Below are 26602 nucleotides of genomic sequence, written 5' to 3'. Positions count from 1 at the left end.
TCGGGGGCCTGGAGGAAAGGAGCCCCCCGCAGCAGCGCTGCACATTGCGCTGCCGTGGGGGGCTCAGGGAAGCACGGAGGGAGCCCCCTCCCTGCCGATGCTTCCCTTTAACCCCCGGTACACCGCGATCATGTTTGATCGCGGTGTGCAAAGGGTTAACGTGTCGGGGCGGTCCGTGACCGCCCCTGACACATTGTGCCGGGTGTCAGCTGTGATAATCAGCTGACACCCGGCCGCGATCAGCGGCGCTCACCACGTGGGCGCCGCTGATCGCGCCGACGTACTATCCCGTCCATGGGCATAGGGGCCCAGGGCACATGGACGGGATAGTACGTCGGATGGCAGAAAGGGGTTAAATTAGCCCCAAATTTCTCATTTTCACAAGAGTAACAAGAGAAAATGGACCACACAACATTTTATGCAATTTTTCCTTGGTACACTGATACCCTACATGTGGTCGAAAATTACTATTTTAACACACGCCAGGGCTCGGAAGGGAAGGAGCGCTATTTAATTTTGGAGCACAGGCTGTGCTAGAATAGATTGTTGATGCCATGTCACATTAGGAGAGCCTCTGAGATGCCAAAATAGCAGAAACCCCAACAAGTGACCCCATTTTGGAAACTACACCCCTTGAGTAGTCGAATTGGGGGTATAGTGGGCATTTTAAAACACCAGGTAATTCCCAGACTTTTGCAGCATTGGGCTATGAAAACGAAAAAAATAATTTTTTTCCAGAAAAATTTTATTTTAGCTTCAAGTTTTTAACATTCAAATGAGCTAGAAGAAAATGGACCACATAATTTATTTTGCAATTTTTTCTGAGTTATGTGGACAGAAACTTCTTTTCAGTCACGGTGTAAAGTTCAGAAGAGAAGAAGAAGTACCCAGTTAGAGCCCAGAACTTGTTGGAATGGTTGATGGAGCACTGTCACATTTACAGAGCCCCTGAGGGACCACAACACACCCTTCCCATAAGTAAGCCCATTTGACAAACGATACAAATCATCTCTTAGTGCAGAGAGCATATTGACGCCATAGATATGTCACAGAAATTTATACCATTGAGTGATGCATAAAAAATAATTACATTTTTAACTCTAAAATGTAGTTTAAACCCCAGATGTTACATTTTCACAAGGAGAAATGGGTAAAACTAGCCCCAATTTTGTCACAATTTCTCCTGAACGTGGCAATATCTCATATGTAGTTGTACAGTACTGTTTGACCAGGAGAGAAAAAATTCAATTTGACATTTGATGTGCAAATTTTCTCAGAATAATTTGCAGATTCCATTTGCAAAGCTCTGAAGTGTAAGAACAGCAGAATGCCCCCTCACGTGATCCCATTTTGAAAATGACATCCCTTTGTCAAATCATATACAGGTGTTGATTTTAACTCCGTAGGTGTTTTTCTAGAAACAAGCTGCAATGAATATAATATATCTACCTCATTTCATTGATCCACCCAGTCAGTGATTCCATTATAGAAGGGAATTAGATTAGTCTGGCATGACTTGTTTGCTGCAAACCCATGTTGGCTTAGCTCTGGTTAATTACTGTATTCTTACTTGCATTCATGCTGTTTAATAATTTGTTCAAATATCTTTGTAACAGAAGACAAACTGGCACTGCTGTGACACCTGTGGCTAGCTGGTTTAGCTGACAGTGATTTCTACCATTCTACAGTGATTTTCCCAAGATTCTGGCTAGTACTGCAATTTCCTCTGCTAACTCATTCAGTTCCCTAGGATGTAATTCATCTGGACCAGGAGATTTAAATTCATTTAAATTATCCAAGTGTTTCCTCACCATCTCTATGTTTATGGATAGTGTGTATTCTTTTATTCCTTCAATGATAACGTGAAGATCAGTTGATGCTACATTTGCTTTCTTAGAGAGCACAGTTGCAAAATAGGAATTTAAACGTTCGGCCTTCTCAACGTCATTTTTGACCGCTTCACTCTTTTCATCCAGTAAAAATCCTATAGCACCTTTGAGTTTTCTTTTGCTTTTGACATACCTTCAAAATCCTTTTTTTTACTGCTTTTGGCCTTCCTTGTAAGCCTTACTTCATTGCTGCCTTTAGCTCTTCTAACTCTTGCCCTGCATTCCCTGCAAACAGCATTATATTCTTCTGTAGATATGCCCCCTCTTATAAATAAAGCTTATTGTAAGATTTGGGAGGCAGAATTAACAAATCTACAGTACATCAGTTCAAGAATTTTTGCTTTTATTTATTTTTGTTATACTGTTCACCGTGTCGTACAAGTGATGATGACTTCATTCTATAGGCAGTACTATTACCGGTGTATATCAGCTTTTTGGGGGTTCCAATTTTACACACAAAAAAATAAATACTTTTTTGCAAAAAATTATTTTTGCATCACCATATTTTGAGAGCTATAATTTTTCTATTTTTGTCTGACAGAATTATGTGAGGGCTAGTTTCTTGTGGGATCATTGAAGTTTCTATTGGTACCATTTTGGGTTAAATTACATTTTTTTTATGTTTTTTATGATTTTTGTGAGTCAGACTGACCAAAAAAAAGAAAACAGGAATTGCTTCTGTGGGTGTTTTCTTTACGCCGTTAACCATGTAGTAAAAGCGATAAGGTAGCTTTATTTTTCGGGTCAGTACTATAACAGATAGCAGATTTATACTGTTTTGTTATGTTTTGCTGTTTATACATACTAAAAAAAATTTCATAGAACAAAATAAAATTATATATATTTATATATGTATTTTTTTCTTGCATCGTCATAGTCTGATAGTTGTTTTTTTTATTTTTCCACTGACTGAGCTTAGTGGGGGCTTGTTTTTCTGTGGGACAAGATGACAATTTCAGGGATACCATTTCTACTCACATATGACTTTTTAATAGCATATTATTCCACTTTTTGTTTGCAGGTATGATGAAAAAAATATATTATTTTTGGGCCTTCTTTGTTTTATTTTTTGCATGGTGTTCACTGTAGGGGTTAAAAAGTGTGACAATTCTATAGATCAGATTGTTCCCTTTGCGGAGAACAATCAGTGTCAAAATATGTGTACTTTTTTGTTTTACATAAGAATTCGTATTTATCCTTGTTATATTTTTTCGGAATTTTATTTCATTCTTTATTTTGTGTTTATTGAAATATTTTTACCTTTTTTCTTTACTTAGCCCTCTCAATGGGACTTCAACTTTTATTTCTCTGATCACTGGTCTAATGCATTGCAATCCACATGCTTTGCAATGCATGACGACTGTCAGCTTTACACTGACCGAATGCCTGTTAGACCCTACTTCTGGCTGGGTCGAACAGGTCACCTTAGCTGGTAGATGGAGAGGTCATTATTTGACCTCCAGCTGCCATGATTAGCATTGTGATAGCGGAGATGCTGATGGGGTGGGAGGAGCCCACTCCCTCTTACAATCTTCTAAATGCTACAATCATTATTGATTGCATCTAAAAGACAGCCAGAGGCTGGCTTACACAGCGATAACAGCATCATGACTTGAGCCAGTCAGGTCGCGAATATGTCTCCTGCCGAGGCAGTATTTAACACTGGATTGCCAGACCCTAACCCTGCATGACCAATCGCCATAAACTTACGGCAGTACCGCACAAAGCCCAGCAAGTGTTGACTTATATTTACCGTCAGTGGTTGTGAACAGGTTAAAAGATTGTGCCTTTTTGTGCTCAAATTTTGAAGAAACAGTTAAAGACGAAGGTAAATAGCATTCTTGGTTTTGCACCAAATTCATGAACCACCAGGGAAGAAAAAAAAGTGACTTAAAAAAATTACAATTGATGACTTAAGCCCGAGAGGCTGTCAGTCACTGTTTAGCGCCATCTATCTGATCAACTCAGAATGAGCAGGGTTCTCAAAGAATAAACTAAGTTACACAAAGTCCTTTCTTACTAACTCGTGTTCTATTACATGCTTCCCTTTGATTGCACAGTATTTCCAAGCTGACAGCTTCTTTTTAAAGAACCATTTTATCCAACATTTTGTACAATTTTTTAGGAAATTTCAGTTTCTTGGTATCTGCGCACTGTGCACTCTTTTATGTATACACACATTCTAGCACCACACCAAACTGGCATTGCTAATTTCAATATATATGATAGCCTGAAGCAAGCATTAGGTCACCCTGTATAGGTATTCAAATGTAAAAAAAAGTGTACCGAAACCGGATTCCTTAGCAGCCATATTCATTATATTTTAACGTTTTTTCAATAAAAAATATCAAAGCAAAACCATTGAGATTACTCTGTTGCAATGTAGTTTACACTGTGTTACAACTGTGGAGATGTCAGAATTTTACAATTTTTTTTACCAACTCTTAATAATAAAAGCAATAGGAAACTAACAAGTATGGTTTCAAGTCTGAGGAAAAGTATTGTGGTGTAGTGACCACTGTGTCCGCTAGGGGGCGCTGTGTGGGTGTCCCAGGACAGGTGTATAAGCATTTCCAGTGTCCTGATAGGAGTAGGATGCTGAATGATCGTAATGTATCTCAAGGTGGGTGGACTTAGGATGAAGGCTTGATTATGTGCTGATCAGCAGAGCTGATCTTTCGTGCCAATGTGTTAGGGAGAGCTACCTACAAATCCACCTAGGGGTGTGTCTAAAAACGCTATAGTAAAGTATATGTGTATGAATGCTTGAAGCACCTGTGATGAGGTCATAGCCATGTGATCCGGTGGGCGTGGCTACGGACCATATAAGGTGGCCAGGGTAGGTCACATGAGTGAATGCTTGGACCCGGTTGGTCCATTATGGAAGGTCCCGCTGGGAGATGGGGCTTCCTGCCTGACAGCACGTGGAGTTGCTGTGTTTAATGGCTGCAAGTGCCTGATAGTTCCATGGAGGGAATGGACGTCTGAAGTGTGGAGTATGAAGCAGCCTTGAGGTAACCCTGACAGGGGATATAACTGTGAGTCTCGATAGCCTGTGTGCTGGACATTGCACAACCTGTATGACTACAGGATAAACAGAGTGAAGCTCTGTCATGGACGCTATGCTGTGTAGATGAACTTTATGTTGCAGCTGTGGGTTTATGATGCCTGAATAAACCGCATGGACTGTTCTTGTTTTATGGAAAACCCGTGCCGGACGTGATTATTTGGCTGCCAAGCGAGTATCCCCTACCCGAATGACAGCGCTACCTTACAATTGGTGGAGAATGCTGTGGGCAGTGTTGTAGCCTTGTTGCTAGGAGCAGCGGAAGAGGACTGCAAAATTCGGTTGCTAAGTGCAACGGTTTCCAAAAGCACATGGTGCAGTGCTGGCAATGCTGAGCCAGGAGGGCTGACGGTCTTGAAAGCCGTGTGGTATGCTGACTGGGGTCAGAGAAAGAGGCTGTGGATTGCTATAGGGTGCCTCTGTGGATATAAGGTACCTGAGGACCTGTGTGGCCGACACAGTTAATGGACAGGTGTTCGTGTTGTACTGACCTGGGTCAGTGAGAAAGCCTGTGTACCTGGAGTGTTCAGTGAGCAGGGTCCTGGAGGGTCAGTTTTGAGAGGTTCTGGGAGAAGAATCAGATCCCTGGAGCACGTGGTATGACCTTGGACCTGGTGAGGCATAAGTGTTGGACAGTCTCAGGCGGAGACGGATGTCCTGAATAGCACCCGCCGAGACCCTGGACCTGGTGAGGCCGATGTGTTGGGAAACCCTGGGAGGAGGGTCGGCTCCCTGAATAGCACCCGGTGCGCCCTGTGTGTTGGACGGTCTCAGGAGAGGAGACGGACGTCCTGAAGAGCACACAGATAGGACACGTAAGTTTTGTGTTGCATGTGTGTTTTTTTTTCCCTTTCAAGTCAGCCTGTGGTGGCTCAGTGGGGGTCAAGAAGGTGACAAGCGGCTTGCTGTAACTCGGCGGGGTTACGAAGGTGACAAGTGGCTTGCTATAACTTGGCGGGGTTATGAAGGGGACAAGCAGCTTCCTGTAAGTCTGCAGGTTTACGAAAGTGACACCAGCAGCTGTGTGTGAACGGCAGCCGGAGGTGCCAGAGATCGGTGACAGCAGGAGCTGTGGTGGTGCCAGCAAGGACTTGTGTGGTATCGTAAAAGACATAAACTGTTTTGGTGTGAACTGTGGTCTAAGAAGACCTGTAGAACGGACATGGGGAAATCCCGAAAGGGGGCGGTGGCCCAAATCGGGGTGGGAGCCCAAAAGGGGTGGAGTCCCAGAAGGGGGTGGTGACCCAAATCAGGGTGATATCCCAAAAGGGGGTGGAGTCCCAGAAGGGGGCGGTGACCCAGATCGGGGTGGTGACCCAAAAAGGGGTGGAGTCCCAGAGGGAAGCGGTGGCCCAAATTGGGATGGTGGTCCAGAAAGGGGCCAAGTTTGCAAAAGGGGCAGCACTGGGTACCTCAGTGGACATGTCTGGGGAACCGCAGTGTGTGTGTATGTCTTTTGAGGAGTGTGGCATGTATTTTCCAGATAATGACGGGCCACAGGTGTGTACCGTGATGCTGCACTGGGAAGGAGTCTCTGGTAGGCTGGACTCAAAGAGTTAGGTGACTCTGAAAGGAACTCCTCGTTTTATCTCTGACCGAGAAAAATGTCAGGGTTCGCTGCGACCATGGGGTCATTGTGAACTATACGGTGGACAGAGTCATGATTGAGATGACAAAGGGAGTTGAGGGCCAAGGTGGTAGTAGGCCACCAAACTTAGTGCATCCATTTGAGAGGGGCCGGGACTTTGTCTTGTTTGATGATATATGGCAGGGGGATGGAGACGTTTCTACTGTTGGGCTAACAGATATTAAGACGGTGACGGCTCCTGACATGGACAGGTCAAATGTAGAAGTGGCCGGAAGAAGGTATGTCTGCCCAACGGATAGACCTGATGTCTCATGACATGACTGATGGTGACTTGATTGATAAGACGACTGAAGTATTCACACGGTCAGAGGGTAACTGGAAGGTTTACTCAGCAGATCGGGGTGACTTAGACTCTGGGGGTGACTGTGGTTCAGAGAGAGAAAAGGAGCACAGACTAGAAGAGCTAGAGAAGGAAGTCTCCGAGCTCAAAGGTCACCTGGCATCGTGGCAAGGTCTGAATAAGTCCTTCAGAGAAGAAGTAGAAGTGCTAACAGAAACTAAGAGGTCTTCTGCGGGAGAAGAAATGGGACGAAGACTTACAGCGGTCAGGCCCGAGTGAAGACAAGAAGAAACTGGAGAGTATGGAAGCAGAGATGATCCATATGCAGGAGAAGCTTGCTGCTGCAGAGCGTGCTTAAAGGCAAGCACAGCAGGAAAGAGATGAACTGGCTGATGTAATTGCCAACAACAGTGATAAAGATGCTCTGACTTTGGAAGAAAAGAGGCATCTAGAGTCTCGCATTGCACAGCTTGAAGAAGACGTGGAGGAAGAACAAGGCAACGTTGAATTAGCCAATGACAGGCTGAGAAAGGCCACACTTCAGGTTGACCAGATGAATGCTGATCTAAAGGCGGAACGTAGTAATGCTCAGAAGAACGAGAATGCCCGTCAGCAGTTAGATCGCCAGAATAAGGAGTTAAAAGCAAAGGTTGCACAACTGGAGGAATAGCTGGAGGCTGAAATTAAATAGCGACAATATGCAAGCAAGCATGTCATGCGGAGAAAAAACTGAAGGATGTATTAATGCAAATGAATGATGAACGGCGTTAGTCTGAGCAGTACAAAGGCCAGGCGGAGAAAAATAATGTTCAGCTGAAACTGCTGAAGCACCAGGTGGAAGAAGCAGAGAAAGAGGCTCAGCGTGCCAATACGTTGTACTGTAGATTACAGCGTGAACTGGAGGATGCTACAGAGACAACAGATGCAATGAACCGTGAGGTTAATGTACTGAAAAGCACATTTAGACGTGGTGATGTACCATTTGTTACAAGACACATAGATAGAAAAGGAGTTGACGAAGCGCACGTAGGAGTGTGGAGACTAAACAGTGTCTGATGACGCAGACAGGCTGTAACTGGAGGGCCAAAGATCAAGGCCGATATTCTGACAGCTGGGGGCGGGGGAGGCCTAACATAAGGATGAGGTCGTATGATAGACGGAGACGGTTCTCTCGACCTGTGGGGCAAGGTGTAATGAGTGCTCGATCACGAGATCCCGAGGTAATGTGTGTTCAACCCCACAAGTTTGAACAGAGGGGGGAGGTATGTGGTGTAGTGACCTCTGTGTGGTTTCCCAGGACAGGCGTATAAGTATTTCCAGTGTCCTGATAGGAGTAGGATGCTGAATGATCGTAATGTATCTCAAGGTGGGTGGACTTGGGATGAAGGCTTGATTATGTGCTGATCAGCAGAGCTGATCTTTCATGCCAATGTGTTAGTGACAGCTACCTACAAATCCACCTAGGGGTGTGTCTAAAAGCGCCATAGTAAATTATGTGTATGAATGCTTGAAGGACCTGTGATGAGGTCATAGCCATGTGATCCGGTGGGCGTGGCTACGGACCATATAAGGTGGCCAGGGTGGTCACATGACTGAATGCTTGGACCCGGTTGGTCCATTGTGGAAGGTCCCGCTGGGAGTTGGGGCTTCCTGCATGAAAGCACGTGGAGTGGCTGTGTTTAATGGCTGCAAGTGCCTGATAGTTCCATGGAGGGAATGGACTTCCGAAATGTGGAGTATGAAGCAGCCATAAGGTAACCCTGACGGGGATATAACTGTGAGGCTCGAGAGCCTGTGTGCTGGACATTGCACAATCTGTATGACTACAGGATAAACAGAGTGAAGCTCTGTCATGGACGCTATGCTGTGTAGATGAACTTTATGTTGCTGCTGTGGGTTTATGATGCCTGAATAAACCGCATGGACTGTTCTTGTTTTATGGAAAACCCGTGCTGTACGTGATTATTTGGCTGCCAAGCGAGTATCCCCTACCCGAATGACAGCGCTACCTTACAGTATATTTAGCTAAATGGTTTTTTATATTTATTTAGTTTTATCCAATTTCTATGCTGTGTCTGACAATGGGGCATGACCTTGGTGAAAAAGGGTGTGGCTTATCTGAAAGTGGGAGTGGACTAGCGATTGATAACGTTGCGTTGAAATTGTGACACAAATATCTGGACAAAGCCAACTAATAGATTATGTAAATTGGAACAAGACAGTTCAAAAATACTCTAGCATGATCCACTTTGATAAATCTCTTTTCTATGATTTGCATATCACCTAATATGCATGACTTTAAAGATTCAGATCCATTCTTCTTCTTTCTAACATATTGATGACCTAGACTTGGAACACACAGTACCTCCACTGATCTTCTGTTGCCAGGTCCCACAACTGCCAGATATATACAGTTGTGCTACAAAATATATAGGGTGCTCCTTCATCCATCAACAAATAAATGTTAAGTAAACACTAGGGTGCAATACCTTGTATGGAAAAAGCCATAATTCAAGGAGAAAACAGACCAGACAAATAATGGTATGCACACCTGATGCAATATAAATTTGAAATTTGTACAAATAATTTTATTAGAAACCTGAGACATACATAGTGTATATTAAAATCATTTAAAAACATAAACTGCACATAATCAATATATCACACCCCTGATCCAAGACCATATCAGACAAATAATGATCAAAACTTCATTACTGGGTAAGTATGCCGGACATGACAGGTATATATATATATATATATATATATATATATATATATATATATATATATATATATGCAAGGTCATAAATATGACAACTATAGTTTTCAAGGACATAAAAATTACCACATGCAAGAGTGCCAGAATAAATCAATATACAAATACTAAAGGCTGCAGAGACCTGCTGGATAGATAGTAGAAGAAATTAGTAGCCCATAATACACTCTGAAGCTGTAATGGTCTATATCTATGTGCACATGCATGCATGTGAAAATAAACTTCTTTGTATGCTGCTTCTCAAAAAAATACACTATTTCTGTTATTTTCCTTCCTTTTTTTTAAATATATTTTTTTCTATGCTTTTTGTAATCAAACTATTATACTCCTGTTTTACATTTGTTACCTTTTTTTTACATATTTCTAGCCTTCCATTTAATTATTTCTTTCATTTTGATAATCCATTTTTATTTTTTTTTTTCTCTTCTCATGTTTCACTGAGCCTCATACTCATATGCTTGAACACTCCTCTGTCCTCTGCGTCTCCTTGCTTTGTGCTACTTGGCAGGCGCGTTCGACTAGGCGCACTAGGGTTAAATTTTATCCCTATTACGGCATACTCCTTGCGCAATGTCAGCCCCTTTTCCACGGGCTTTATATCACCCGTGTATGCGTGATTCACATTACATCCGGCAAGCATTTTTTTGGTTAGGTAAATGAGAAATTACTGGTCAACTTTTAAGCCTTATAACTTCCTAACAAAAAAAATTATTTCAAAAATTGTGCTGATGTAAAGTAGACATGTGGGAAATGTTATTTATTAACTATTTTGTGTGACATATGGTATCTCTCTGCTTTAAGGGCATAACAATTCAAAGTTTGAAAATTGCTAAATTCTCCAAATTTTCAACAAATTTCCGCTTTTTTGCACAAACGCAAGTTATATCGAAGAAATTTTACCACTATCATATAGTACAGTGATCCCCATGTCAGTGATCTGACATTGAGAGCCACATCCAGGTCTGAGAGAGGGTCGCGAGCCACATCCAGCTCTGAGAGAGGGTTGCGAGCCATGTTCAGCTTTGAGAGATGGTCGCGAGCCACATCCGGCTCCCACACTCCCTCACATTAGTGGCAACCAAAGCCCCTTTTATGAGTATAATGACAGCCAAAGCTTTTCCACAGAAGCAATATACCAAGATCCAAGGGTTCCGACAATCCCCCCTTCAGTATTCTCCCATCAAGCGCTCCCACCACACTGTTGTATCCAGCTTCAAGCAACTCCTCTGACTGGTAGTATCATCCTGTCTCCAGCACACCATCCTTAAACTATCCCTAAACCCTTAAGACCAGTATATGTGCATCCAGATCTGCTCTTCTGTGCCGGACTACTCACAAAATTCACCATTTTGAGATGCTCTCTTCATAGCTCTTTGCTAGACCTGGAGCTAATGTACCAAGCTAGCAGACAGCCGCTAACCACAATTCATGAGATTGTAAGCCACATGCAGCTACCGAGCTACAGGTTGGGGGTCCCTGATATAGTACAATATGTCACAAAATAACAGTCTCAGAATCAATGAAGTGAGATCCATTAAAGCATTCCAGAGATGATATTACTTCACAAAGTGGTCAGAATTGTAAAAATTGGCCTGGTCATTAATGTGCAATCCACCTTGGGGGTAAAGGGGTTAAATGAGCTGTGTGCAGCAGAGAAAGTGAGAAGGCCATGCTGCCCTAACCGAAAACAAATGAAAATCAACACCAGTATGTTATGACTGGTGAGTGGTGAGGACTGCTAAATAATATTTTCTATATATAACTGGATGTCCTTTCACCATGCCCAGTGACATTTAACATTGTCCTTAAATTCACTGTATCTATTATGAATAAATCATTGAAATCAAATTGTAGTTTAAATAAATGCAGAAAGACAGACATCTCTAAATAATTCACAAACTTTCTTATAGCACAGAAAAAAATGTTGCTTTCATTTGATCATACAGACATGAAGGATTCATGAAAGCAAAATAATATTTTTAGACCTTAGGTATACCAACTTTTTACATTCCAATTTAGAGAAAGGTACCTACCGTATATGGCTTTTTGCTAAAAGTAAAGCCGACCATACACATGAGTTAGTTGTCGGATGATTGTCTGTTTAGCAGACAGCCATCTCTTTTGACTCTCCCATACATGTGGTTGCTCAGCCCATTACTCATGGGTTTTCATTGGGGAGAGAGGAGAACGCTGTAGCCAGAATTATTACCCTTGAAAACAAAAGCATCGAATATTGAAATTCTAGATTATAACAGGAGAGTCAAGAGGCCCTATGTGCATGTGGGTCTTAACTTTTTTCTTGTGGGGTAGGCATTAGGACATAGTGAAGACAAAAAGTTAATTGCACAACAGGAAACATGGAAAATAGGATAAGTTAGCGATCATTAAACCAAAACTAGCCATAGTTTATTTACTACATGGAATGATTTACATGAATTACTGACAAAGCTGACTGCAACACTAGATTTCTCAAGATGAGGAGCTTACAGATGATATTCACAGTAATTTAATCAAAAAAATCTATAACTTAAAGTAGGAGGACAGTTTATGGAAATCAAAAGGTTGGGACCAGCCTACAATCATGAAGGATTGCCCCAGTACTCTACCCAGTATTCTAACAGTATTTCCGGTCTTGAAAAATGCATAGAAAAATACTAAGATACTTGAGGAAGCAATCATGTAGAGTAAAAATTACACTACTCCTCAGCAACAATTTACATACAGTGGGAAAAATAAGTATTCGATACACTGCCGATTTTGTAAGTTTTCCCACCTTCAAAGAATGAAGAGGTCTATAATTTTTATCGTAGTTACACTTCAACTTTGAGGCAGAATCTTAAAAGAAAAATCCAGAAAGTCACATTGTATGATTTTTACATAATTAGTTTTCATTTTATTGTATGAAATAAGTATTTGATACATACAATAGAAAAACAGAACTTAATATTTGGTACAGAAACCTTTGTTTGCAATTACAGAGGTCAGACGTTTACAGTAGTACGTGATCAAGTTTCCACACATTGCAGCAGGGATTTTGGCCCACTCTTCCATACAGATCTTCTCCAAATCTTTCAGGTTTCAGGGCTGTCACTGGGCAAAATTGAGTTTCAGCTCCTTCCAAAGATTTTCTATTGGGTTCCTGGAGATACAGTATACTGTAGTATCTTCACCATAGAAATTTATCAACATTGACTGTAATTTGTGAGGTGTTCATAAATTTGACCTGCTTCATAATGGCTACATTATTTTTTACTGCAACATCTATATGTCTTAAAGGAAGCCTGTTGTTACAGTCATACTGCAGAAATCGCAGGCATCATGAATTCAAGCCAGGCTTGGCAATTCAGAGAGAACATACTTTGAAAACTAAGGGCTATTCTTATACAGGTTTCTTCCTGTAGTACCCATCCATCTTCTCCCCACCCCACTGCACTTGATTAATAGGTCTTTTCTTAATGTACGTACATAGAAAAGACCTAGCAGTCAGCTAGAGCGAGACAAGAAGAAGCTGTCCAAGGGCCATGCTGGACTATTAGAGTCACTCTGTATAGATCAAGATTGGTTTTCCAAACTGTTTTCTCTGAAACATGGCAGCATTTTAGGTTTCCTCAAACCTTGTTGCAATTATGCAGCCTGGCTCTGATTCTTGCTGCCCGTGATTTGTGAAAATTCCTTACAAGTTATCATAAAATGTGGAGCAATTAGCCTAAATGTAAAATCTCCCTAGCCTACTTTGGGCTCTTTATAATCCTAGTATTTTTTTATGTGGTTCTTGGACATTTGGGTCCCCTCCGACACCGGGGCCTGGTTGAGTCTGCTATACCCCTTACAGCTATGCCATTTATGTTTCTCATGGAAATCACAGAGGTTTGGTTAAAATATTATCAAAAATGCATCTCAAAAACGTCTTTCACCCACAAAATGTACACAGTTACTACATTTCAAAACCTCTTGTGTTTAGTGAAATGCTTTTTTGAATGTCAAGAGTGCATATACTGTACATTTGAACCTTAAAATAATGGTGTTTGAAAACTACATCTAAATGGGTCCAAATATATGATTTTCAAATGATTTCCATATTTCGCTACTAAGTTATACCCTGTGTGCAATATGTGAGAATGAACCATAGAATCATAGAATCGTAGAGTTGGAAGGGACCTCCTGGGCCATCTGGTCCAACCCCCTGCTCAAAGCAGGATTCGCTAAATCATCCCAGTCAGATGTCTGTCCAGCCTCTGTTTGAAGACTTAATGTATGAAATAAGTTGATCTAACCATATTTGCTTGTGAACTGGTTCTTTTACTCATATGACTAGTAGAAATACCATTGATTGCCTGACCATTCTAAAGAAACTATTAGTAGTATGGCTTCTGTGCAGATTTTATTTTCAGATTTATTCCTATATGCATTTCCTTGTTACACAAATCTGTTTGTAGTGTTGCTGTGGGCATGCATTTTACCTCTGTGTGGCTTCCTTTTCAACCTCTCCCTGTCATAAAACGCAATGGTACGAAATGGAACTTAATACTACGTTCACAGAGAAACAAGTATCTAGAATGCTATCTAGTGCACGGGGATTCTCTAGGTGTGTTCTTTTGCAAGAAAATTCTTATAAAATATTGACCAGGTGGCATTGGACTCCCGCGAAGCTCTTTCAGATGGGTCTTGCTGATAATGACGCTTGTTGGAGATGCCTCAACTCTGGAGGACATCATACACACATATTCTGGGATTGTCCCAAACTGAGACATTTTTGGGACGGTGTCGAGTTAGTTCTCAAGAAATTGCAACTAATAAAAACTAATCTCAGGGCTACGGAGGTTCTTTTTTCGTGCCCGTCAAAGGATTTCTTACCAAAAAAACATGGCCTACTCCCATTGATGCTAAGTGCTGCAAAACAGCTGATAGCTGTACATTGGAAAGATGTTGCTCCCCCCACATTGGAGGAGTGGCATGTTAAGATAAATCAGATTTCTCGTCTGGAGGAGCTGTCTAGCTGGGAGATCTTCAATCACAAATCTTATGTGTCGACCTGGACCCCGTGGACTAGATATCTGGGGGATAATCCTCGGGGTGAGAAATCGGATAATACATGAAGTCTTACTTAGACCTCATGGACTTTATATTGGGGTAGCTGGTTCCATGGTTACTTACAGAACTATCCACCTACTCTATTTTCATAAATACACTCATCAATTGCTAGTGTCGATGCCGACGGCTACTTTATGTTGATGTTATTGTAATTGTTTAATATTATGTATCCCTCTTTACCCTTCCCTTCTTCCTTTTCCTTTTCCCACCCACTCCCCCCCCTTTCCCCCCCCCCCCCCTTTTCACCTTGGACCGACGCCTAAGTAATAATTAGCCATCTGTACTTGTAAAATGGTGTTCTGTCTTATGGTGTGAGTTAAATCTGAAAATAAAGAATTTGAAAAAAAAAAAGGCAATGGTACGTTTTATCTGGGAATGTGTTCCTGCAAATAGACACATCAAAAAGTCATGGTGGTTGTGTGGGCTAAGGAGCGAACACCTTGGGAGCTTAGCTTAAAGGGGTTGCCTGGTCTAAATTGATAAGTCTGCAGTCACTTTGTGTATGGAGTGATGCCATGTCCAGTAGAAGGGCTCTGGCCCGGGGTATGCATATCACATACATCATCGCCATTCCCAGCTCAGAAACTGACTGACGAATCCTCGCATGAATTTGTCATGTTGTGAGAATTAGGGGGCTCACCCTTTAACTCCTTCTGCAAATACACACTGAGATCACAATACCCATTGGGTCTGTCAGGCACAGTTGCACAGTAGGGTCTAACAGACCTCCTGTCAGTGTAAGTTCACGTGAGCGTGTAAAAATATTATTTTCGTGTTTTTCATTTGTTTGCATTTAAAATGCAATGTTTTTTTACAGCAGCAATTATTAATAATTTAAAAGACCATGTACAGTTTTGTATGTTTAATAATTGCAATGAATCCTTAAAATCAGATAATAATAATCTTTATTTTTATATAGCGCTAACATATTCTGCAGCGCTTTACAGTTTGCACACATTATCTGCTATATGAAGAAAAAAGAGGGGGAGAAGCCAGCGCTGCTTGTGGTCAGAACGTAATACATAAAGTGTGAAAACACACATTGGTTTCTATCTGTATTCAAAAATGAGACATTTAGCAAAAAATTGATCAATTGTTTGAGCTACCCCGCCACGTCAAGGCAGTCTCGTATGGGGAGTCCTACTCTACGTTTTTTATGTTCGCTGTGCCATTGCGGCCTCCTAAATGTATAAAAGCAAGACCTCATTACATGCACACTGTACCTCAAGCATTTCAAAATCGTTCCTATGGCACCAGAGGACAAGCGCAGATAAAGGTTAGCCAGGTCCATGCAGACATTTCAGGTCCAACCTCCACACTGCCTGACCAGCACCACAGATAAAGGACGATCCAGGCCCAGATACAGGTGCGTAATCAAATAAAGCCTAGGGCAGGGCAGGGCCGCTGTTAATGTGAACAGCAGCCTAGATGAATCACTAAGAAAACAGAAAGAATAGCGTACATGACCCAGCGCGCACGGCTACAGTGGTGGTCAGCCACAAAACCAATATCAAGAAAAAAGAGGGGGAGAAGCCAGCGCTGCTTGTGGTCAGAACGTAATACATAAAGTGTGAAAACACACATTGGTTTCTATCTGTATTCAAAAATGAGACATTTAGCAAAAAATTGATCAATTGTTTGAGCTACCCCGCCACGTCAAGGCAGTCTCGTATGGGGAGTCCTACTCTACGTTTTTTATGTTCGCTGTGCCATTGCGGCCTCCTAAATGTATAAAAGCAAGACCTCATTACATGCACACTGTACCTCAAGCATTTCAAAATCGTTCCTATGGCACCAGAGGACAAGCGCAGATAAAGGTTAGCCAGGTCCATGCAGACATTTCAGGTCCAACCTCCACACTGCCTGACCAGCACCACAGATAAAGGACGATCCAGGCCCAGATACAGGTGCGTAATCAAATAAAGCCTAGGGCAGGGCAGGGCCGCTGTTAATGTGAACAGCAGCCTAGATCAATCACTAAGAAAACAGAAAGAATAGCGTACATGACCCAGCGCGCACGGCTACAGTGGTGGTCAGCCACAAAACCAATATCAAGAAAAAAGAGGGGGAGAAGCCAGCGCTGCTTGTGGTCAGAACGTAATACATAAAGTGTGAAAACACACATTGGTTTCTATCTGTATTCAAAAATGAGACATTTAGCAAAAAATTGATCAATTGTTAGAGCTACCCCGCCACGTCAAGGCAGTCTCGTATGGGGAGTCCTACTCTACGTTTTTTATGTTCGCTGTGCCATTGCGGCCTCCTAAATGTATAAAAGCAAGACCTCATTACATGCACACTGTACCTCAAGCATTTCAAAATCGTTCCTATGGCACCAGAGGACAAGCGCAGATAAAGGTTAGCCAGGTCCATGCAGACATTTCAGGTCCAACCTCCACACTGCCTGACCAGCACCACAGATAAAGGACGATCCAGGCCCAGATACAGGTGCGTAATCAAATAAAGCCTAGGGCAGGGCAGGGCCGCTGTTAATGTGAACAGCAGCCTAGATCAATCACTAAGAAAACAGAAAGAATAGCGTACATGACCCAGCGCGCACGGCTACAGTGGTGGTCAGCCACAAAACCAATATCAAGAAAAAAGAGGGGGAGAAGCCAGCGCTGCTTGTGGTCAGAACGTAATACATAAAGTGTGAAAACACACATTGGTTTCTATCTGTATTCAAAAATGAGACATTTAGCAAAAAATTGATCAATTGATCAGTCTGTGTAATTCTTTCAATTAAAGGGCTTGCTTCTGGGTGTGTGTGTGTTTTCTTACAATGTGACTATGGAGTTAGTAATGGGGGTGTCTTATTGACACTTCTCCATTACTAACTAGGGGGCTTGATGTCTCCTGACAATACAAAGGTGACATCAACCCCCCCAACTATCACTCCACTTGCCACCGCTACAGGGCAAGTGGGAAGAGCCGGGCAAAGTGCCAGAATTGGCACATCTAATAGATGTGCCTTTTCTGGGTGGCTGCAGGCTACTGTTTTTAGGTTTGGGGGCCAATATCCGTGGCTTATTACCAGCCTAAGAATACCAGTCCCCAGATGTCTGATTTAGCAAGGCACCAGATTTTTAATTTATTTTTGAACACACTCATCAGCTGATGCTTGCTCTCACTGTCATTAGTGGCAACAGGTGTAGGCTGATGGGAGTAGTAGTCTCATCAGTTGCTGCCTGCTCTCACGGTTTTCAGTTGAATATAGCTCTCAACATTCTCCCCTGCTAGCGCTGATCATAGCACGAGCAGGGGAGAGTGATGCGAGTGGTCTTCAGCACACGACGCTGGAGAACAGCGCTAACTGTAGCGCTAATTGTATTTGTCACAGACATCTATATATCTACCTACTCTATTTGTATTTACTGTATGTAATCCATCTCTTCTATCCTCTTGGCTCCTGCTGTGAATTTACAGTACACGGCACATGAATTGCCAGCTTTTCTTCTATTTATATATCTATGTAATATATATACATGTATATATGTGTGTGTCACTGACATCTATATATCTATGTATTCTGTGTGTGTGTATATATTATATATATATATATATTCTATTCTACTCTAACCTGTTAGTGTGTATACGGTACATGAATTGCCGACTTTTCAAAGGACACTGGTGCGTAAAAATCGGATAGCACTTGGTCCGAGTGCTGTATGATTTTTTTTCTCGCACACATAGGCTTGTATTGGCGATTGCCGGCCGAGTCTTGGTGACAATTGCAGGATGCTGCGATTTCTACACACGCGCCGAATGCGGCTGAGAAAATAAACACTGAGCTGCCCCATAGATTAACAATGGGACGAGTGCTATGTGATGTTTTTTCACATGTGTTCTACAGTAGTGTGATGCCGGCCTAACTCTGTTTGGAAGAAAAAGCCACCGCTAGAACCATTCACTATATTGAAGCAGATTAAGATACTTTGGAACATGTCGGACATCTGGTCCTGTGAAGATTCAAACTCTTCAGAATTCCTAAAAGCGCAGTAGGTCGCAACTTTGTGTATCTCCAAAAAGATGGACACTGCTGACCATAGGCTATACAGAGTCCGGAGTGATTCCATGTGCCTCCTCATTGTAATGAATGGTTTCAGCGGGAATTCTGTCTGAATCACAATTTTTTTTGTAATTTGGGCAGAAATTCCAGTATATGTTCTCAACATAGAGCACAAAATAAAGCTCAATGTAGCCTTTAACCCCTTTTGCCCCCAAGCCTGTTTTCACCTTAATGACTAAGCCAAATTTTACAATTCTGACCACTTCAATTAATGAGGTAATAACTCTGGAACGCTTCAACGGATCTCATTGATTCTGAGATTGTTTTTTTCATGACATATTGTATTTCATGATAGTGAAAACATTTCTTCAATATGAATTGCCTGTATTTGTGAAAAAAACTGAAATTTGGCAAAAAAATTCAGACTTATGTCACACAAAATAGTTAATAAATAACATTTCTCATATGTCTACTTTACATCAGCACAATTTTTGAGAATAATTTTTTAAAAAAAACCAGGAGCTAAAGCAATGTTTTAGTGGAAATTTAGTTTTTTTTCACTTTCACGACCTAATGTTATAAATTGTGTGAAGCATCGAAAGGGTTAGCAAACTTCCTGAATGTGGTTTTGAATACTTTGTGAGGTGCAGTTTTTTAAATTGTTTATAGGTTTTCTGACATACAGGACCTTTGTCACTTCAAATGTGAAGTGGATCAAAAAAAATAAGCTTTGTAAATTTCATTGAAAAAAATGAAAAATTCCTGCTTAACTTTTAAGCCTTCTAACATCCTAACCAAGACATTTTTAAAATAAAAAGTATTCCACATAGATTAGTTAATAAATAACAATTATCATATGACTATCTGTTTTAAGAGCATAAAATTGAAAGTTCAAAAATTGCAAATTTTTTGAAAATTCACAAATTTGTAATATTTTTATAAATGAATGCAAATGACATCAACCTAAATTTAACATAAAGTACAATGTGTCACAAAAAAAGTCTCAATCCCTGGTATATGGAAAGCGTTTCACAGTTATTACTGAATAAAGTGAGATATAAGATTTTAAATCTTTGGCCTGGTCAGGAAGGTGAAATCTGGTTTTAGCGGGAAGGAGTTAAACCGAAACAGAGAAAAGCTTGGCACGTTAAGTCACATTACGGAAATACAGTATTTTCCTATTGAAGCACTGCTTTAAGAGTAGAATATATCTTTTTACATAGATGCCATATAATGGAAATAATTTTCCTTAAAGACTGTGCACAGAGATTTTCTGTGTGCATGAGTCCTTCATAGAATAAGGGTATGTGCACACGCTGCGGATTACTCTGCGGATTTGGCTGCGTTTTACCTGCAGTTTTTGTGCGGTTTTCCCCTGTGTTTTCCTATAGTGGAGCGGGTGTAAAAAGAATTGACATGCTGCAGATTTGAACCCGCAGCCACTCTGCGCAGAAAAATCCGCAGCATGTGCACAGCGATTTTGAAAATAGGTTGACTTTAATGGAACTGTAAACGCAGGAGATTCTGCTGCGGACCCGCAAGGCCAAATCCGCTGCGGATCCACAGCAGAATCCGCAACGTATGCACATACCCTTAGAAATAGAGATGAGCGACTTTGCCTTTTTTAGGGTCGATTCGGGTTTCATGAAACCCGACTTTCTCAAAAGTCGAGTCGAACGAAATTGGCCGACTATTGGGAAAAGTCGAAGGTCCGACTGGAACACGAAACCCAATGCAAGTCAATGGGGAAGCAAATTTGACAGGGAGTGGAGGACAGTAAACACACCTACATGCCGGACCACTTTTTTAAAGTGCATGAAATCTCTCTCTCTCACACTGCACATGTCATCTTGTTGCCCACAGTGTAAGTCCTTGCTCAGTGGCTGAAAGAAGTCACGTGCAAGCATTCTGGGAAATCCGACTTTGGCTCTCGTTTTACCGACCGCATGGCTGTCTCCACGCTGTGGTCGGGTTAGGGTCGGCGGAACCCGACTTTGCCATAAGTCGGCGACTTATGAATCTGGCCAACCTGTTTCGCTCAACTTTACTTAGAAGGTTAGTTTGAGGTAGGATCAACATAGGTACATACTGTAAATATACAAGCCATGTATGAAGATGAAATGAATACTGTTGTATGTAGTTTCATTTTTCTATTAGTTAAGTTAGTCTCAAGTGGCATTTTTGTGTTTTCAAGATTAAAGGGAACCTGATTGCAGATTCCAAACCACATGCAGCATGAGTTGGAGACTGGTTGTGTTACTGTATGGTTTAGTTTGAAACTCTGCAAAGATTCAGAAAAAAATAATTTTAAAAGCCAGCAACCTCTCCCCATTTGTAAAATACAGACTTCAGTGATGCCTCTCTTATCAAGCTCTGAGCTTTTGTTTACTTGCATTGGTTGTCAGGAGCTTATCATTGCAGGAACACAGAAGCACATGCCTAGTAGTCCGACTCTGCCCTTTCTGTGATAAGCAGCTCACTGTATATAGACCATATGCATACAGAGCCTGGTATGGGCGGGGTTAGCTTTCTTAACTCTGCTGCATTGCTAAATCTAAAAACTTTGATTGTGTGAAACTGGTTGAACCCAGTAAACTAAGAGCTCACAGATGAGGTAGCAAAAACCTGCTGACAGATTCCCTTTAAGATAATGAATCCAAGTACTGCATTGCAGCAGATATATCACAGATATCTAATATGTTTACAGGATGCATGTTGCATCTGATTAACATTGTCTTCTATTGTACCAAAAAAGAATATTAGAGGGGCATTTCCACCCTGCACATTTATGGTATAGACACAGGATATGACATGACACGTACACTAGATGCCACCAATGGTACTTAAATCTTTTTTGTTCCCAGATACACACTGTTGTCAGTCCTAGATGTGCGAGAATTCTGGCCAGCTCTCCTCGGGAAGCAGTTTGCAATGGGGCCCTGTTTTGAGAAAGATGCAAGGCCTATTGTACATTCATAGTATGTCCCGGTGGATGTACATTACCATGAATATAGGAGATGGGAAAGCATCTTTAAGTCTGAATCCTTTTTTTTCTGAGAGGACAGATCAAAAGCAGTTTGCATCCTTTGTGTGTCCTTTTACATAATGTAAATTTGATAAAAGCAAAAGCAGTACCTCTCAACTAAATGTAAATGTGTGTGTGTGTGACCCTGATTTTAGTTATTTTGTTGCAAGTAAATAGGTATAGCCTTATTGTATCAAAAAAATACCTAAAGTAAGATCTTTAACGGGAACCAGTCACATTAATCCCTTCACAGTCCATGACGCACCATACCACGGAGCGGTGTAAGGAGCTGAGCCTATGCCACATAAAGGCAGATGTTTACTGTATAACACTGCTGAGTCTTTTAATAGCAGTGACCAGAGCTAGCTCTGGTCGGTGCTGTAAATTCTTTAAATGCCACTGTCAATCATTGAACAATTGAAAATGAAAAACAAAACAGATTTTAAAAGTACGTAAAAACAAATAATGGAGTCCTACTTTTCTTCAGTTAAAAATTAAGTAAAAATCTAAAAAAAATACATACCGTATTTTGTATTGCCACGATTATAAAATTCTGATCTATAAAAAAATAGGGCATCTATCAGACATTCTTTGAGACTTCCCATTGACTTGTTTTATAAAGTGTAGAACGTCTTCAGACAGGACAGCCCCTGACGTCAGCCCAAGGAATTATCAAAATTTTGTCTTCGATGGGAGGGGGAGAGAATGTATGCTATTTTTGCATAGCAATGACCAATCAAGGAAAAAAGCAACCCCTCCTTGAAGGTCAGAAGAACATGCTTTCTTCTATGAGATGTAATGGTAGACAGCCCTGCAGAGATAATTATGTTTACAATCATCTCCAACTTGCATCTTTGCAATGTCAGAGAAAGGGGTTCTGGAGAGTAGAATGTGATTACAAACACATCTCATGGTGGTCAGTGGGGGAGCTGAGAACTGACAGCATTGAGAAGGAGAGCTGCAGAGATATTTATAATCATACTCTGCTCAGCTGTACTCTTCTCCCACACTGACTTCCATGAGATGAAGCCTTGATGTCTTTGTAATCACGTTAAAGGGAACCTGTCACCTCCTTTTTCAGCTATGAGCTGAAATGCTGTAGATAAGCCCTCGATCTAACCTGAAAGAGAAGTAAAACAAGTTTTATTATACTCACCCGGGGGCGGTCCGGTCCGATGGGTGTCGTAGATCCAGCTCTGGCGCCTCCCTTCTTCATACGATGTCATCATCTTCCTTACTTCGTGTCGTGGCTCCTGCGCAGGCGTACTGAGCCAAGTACTGCAGTGTGCAGGTGCCGGGAAAGGTTAGAGAGGCCCGTTTGGAGTGTGACTGTGGACAGGTGTCTTTTATACTGATAACAAGTTCAAACAGGTGCCATTACTACAGGTAATGAGTGGAGGACAGAGGAGCCTCTTAAAGAAGAAGTTACAGGTCTGAGAGAGCCAGAAATCTTGCATGTTTTTAGGTGACCAAATACTTACCGTATATACTTGAGTATAAGCCGACCCGAGTATAAGCCGATCCCCCTAATTTTGCCACAAAAAACTCGGAAAACTTATTGACTCGAGTATAAACCTAGGGTGGGAAATGCTCCATAGATTATTCCCCTATATGGTGTCCCCAGAAGAAGCTCCATAAATTATTCCCCCATATGCTGACCCCATAAGAAGCTCCTTAGATTATTCCCCCATATGCTGACCCCATAAGAAGCTTCTTAGATTATACCCCCATATGCTGACCCCATAAGAAGCTCCTTAGATTATTCCCCCATGTGCTGCTGCTGCTGCATGTAAAAATAAAAAAAATGACATACTCACCTCTCTGTCGCTGGGTGTCAGATACTCACCTGTCCTGCGTCCATGGCTGCTCACCGCTGTCTGCCACGTCATCGGTCAGTGACGTTCAGACTGCAGGGGGCACTAATCACGTCACCGCGCCCTCTGCTGTCTGAAGTCACTGAACGATGACAGACAGCAGCAAGCAGCCATGGACGCAGGACAGGTGAGTATCGCTATACTTACCTGACCTGATGCTGTCTCTTGAGCCCCCAGCTTCTCCACACTCTCTCTTCCTGCATTCAGCAGTCATGTGATACCGCTCATTAAAACTCATGAATATGCGCATATTCATGAGTTTTAATGAGCGGTACCACGTGACCGCTGAAGGCAGGAAGAGAGAGTGCGGAGAAGCTGGGGGCTCAAGAGACAGCGTCAGGACGGGTAAGTATGACCTGACATGACCGCCCCCCCTCCCCCTCCGACCCCCTGGTGTATATGACTCGAATATAAGCCGAGAGGGAGACTTTCAGCCCCAAAAAATGGGCTGAAAATCTCGGCTTATATTCGAGTATATACGGTATTTTCCACCATAATTTGCAAAATAAATCTTGCCAAATCAGACAAGGTGATTGTCTGGATTAGTTTTCTCAATTTGACTCATAGTTGTGGTCTACCTGTAATGTCACTTACAGGCCATTCTCTCATCATTTTAAGTGGGAGAACTTGCACAATTGGTGGCTGACTAAATACTTTTTTTCCCTACTATATATGTGAACATTCAATGAATTTTGAACTGCAATATTAGTATGCAGACCATTTAGCTATTAAGGGGGTGATCCTTATCTGTGATAGACAGCTATCTCTGAAGGCACTCTTAAACAATCACTGTTAAGGACAACTGTCTTGACTGATAACCCAGAATGATCAGGGATTTCAATGAAATAACATTGTAAATGCTAAATATTTTTCCACAAGCCTGTATGTCTGCTCACCTCTTTCCACTCTTCAACATGCTCCCCATATATGATTTCCTAGATCACAGGTCCCCTTCAAATAGTGTGAGTAAGGAGTAGAATTATTGAATGTTGTGACTATCCATTGTTCTAGCATTCTCAGCCAATCCTTTACTGTTGTCAAAATATAAAAATTCCTAAAATTTTTTACACTAAAAATATAACATGTAAATACTGTTCATGATATTAAATTATTTCCCATAACTTAAAAGGGTTGTCCGGTCTGTGTGAATGTAGACTTATGAATCCCGCCAATGCACTCACTGTTTCACCGGTTTCAGACCCGGGACTGGAGGGTATGTATGAGTTATACATACCCCTGGCCAGTGGGCATGGCCACACTATCCATACACTTGTATGGAGCGAGGCTGTGACCTCTAGTCTGACTCGTGCAGTGGCCATCCGCATCACTGGTAGGGGTGTGGTCTCGGCTCAATACAAGTGAATGGGGTATGCATAACTCATACATAAGCTCTGTTCTCAGGTTTGAAACCGGCGAATCCCTGCAGCGCACAGTGCATGCGCTGGCGGAATTCATAATTCTGCAGTCATACAGAGTGACTGCAGACTTATCGGTTTTGATCGGCGAGCCCCTTTTAAAGTGGGTTCACACCACCTGACTTGAGGCATTAAATGATTGCCCATCAGTAAATATTTAACAATTGGCTGTTGTTTAATAGCATTTTGTTTTCAAATAATTTTATTGGTTTTTTAGAAATAAACAGGCTAGGGAAAGGAAGGGAGGGAAGGGAGTGGGGAATAAACAACCTTGTACAGGTATGGAAAAAAAATTTAAAAACTAGAGAACCCACAAATAGGCATGGAATAACAACATAAAAGAAAAAAAAATCGACAATTCTTATTATGGGGTAACATTCTTGGAAGGAGATACAGCATCCCAGTACTAAAGTGCCCAGGTTTAAACTTCAAAATATAGTGCCTCTTGTTAAGTCTATTTGATATGAAATTTATTGTTCCAGGTCTTCCATTTTTTTGAGTATTTGTGAATGTGATTGTTGTTAATCGCAAATCTGCGTTCTAAATCGCTGTGTTGGCCTATCTTGTCAAGTGTGTCTGAATATAATTTAATAGCATTTTAACCCAGGCAGATCGGGCTTAATGATGCACACTGAACGATCTGTAATATATTGTTCGGTGTATATATACTGCCTTTGTTTCCAGCAATGCAAGTCCTGTTTACACAGGACAATGTGCTGCAGAGATTGAAGATCTTCTGTGCAGCACAAAAATCATATCTCCCAAGCGTTTTGCTTGTTCAACAGGTGATCAGCAGCCTTTGGACCCAGCAAGCATTCCTGGAAGTATTTACGATATTAATGATAATCTTACAGTGTAAGGCTAGTTTCACACTAGCGTTTTTTTGCGCTGCGTTTTTGTGCAGTGCAAATGCATACAAAAAATGCATCATGCGTTTTGTATGCGTTTGCTGCTTTTTTGCGCATGTGTTTTAACCATTTTTTAGCCATTTTTACTCTTAAAACGCATGTGTTCTTAAATGCAGACGTGCACATGTCCATGTGCACATCTGCGTTCCCATAGACTGTAATGCGCATGCGTTTTTTTGAGACAGGTTGGACGGACCAAAAATGCAACAGGTAGCGTCCGGCGCGCTTGGGCGCACACTACAAAAAAAACGTATGCGCACGTAAAACGCGTACGAACGCGTGCAAACGCTAGACCATGCGCAGCCATGTTAAAGATAGGGGAAAAGGACGCATGCGCATGTATGCGCAAAAACGCAGCGCAAGAAAAAACGCTAGTGTGAAACCAGCCTAAATGGACCCTTACACATCTATACATTGTATTTATGAGGACACTTCTAACATTGCTTATTTGGTGTCAATATATTCTTTTTTTTATTTACAGAAAACCAAAAGTGATAATAGTATGCTGAAGCGAAAGCAAAGCTCAAGAGTAGAGGCTCAGCCGGTTACAGATTTTGGCCCTGATGAATCACTCTCTGATAATGCTGATATCCTATGGATCAACAAGCCAGTGAGTTCTG

The 26602-nt window shown here is 41.6% G+C and overlaps 1 protein-coding gene across 4 annotated transcripts in view; it reads left to right on the top strand.

The window, feature by feature from the left end:
• NALCN (sodium leak channel, non-selective) overlaps positions 1–26602 on the top strand; it is an 871910-nt gene that overhangs the window by 107688 nt on the left and 737620 nt on the right. For 2 of the 4 annotated variants that reach the window (XM_073569511.1, XM_073569510.1), the window contains one exon: positions 26464–26592. In XM_073569511.1, the coding sequence (XP_073425612.1) occupies positions 26485–26592 (108 nt within the window). In that variant the 5' untranslated portion in view covers positions 26464–26484. Of the gene's footprint in view, positions 1–26216; positions 26593–26602 lie in introns of those variants that run through there. The other 2 variants (XM_073569508.1, XM_073569509.1) reach the window with 1 other exon arrangement.

The sequence above is a fragment of the Dendrobates tinctorius genome, unplaced genomic scaffold (genome assembly GCF_039654945.1).
Source record: "Dendrobates tinctorius isolate UK_male_01 unplaced genomic scaffold, ASM3965494v1 ptg000026l, whole genome shotgun sequence".
Taxonomy (NCBI): Eukaryota; Metazoa; Chordata; class Amphibia; order Anura; family Dendrobatidae; genus Dendrobates; species Dendrobates tinctorius.
This window is presented reverse-complemented; position numbering and strand designations above follow the sequence as displayed.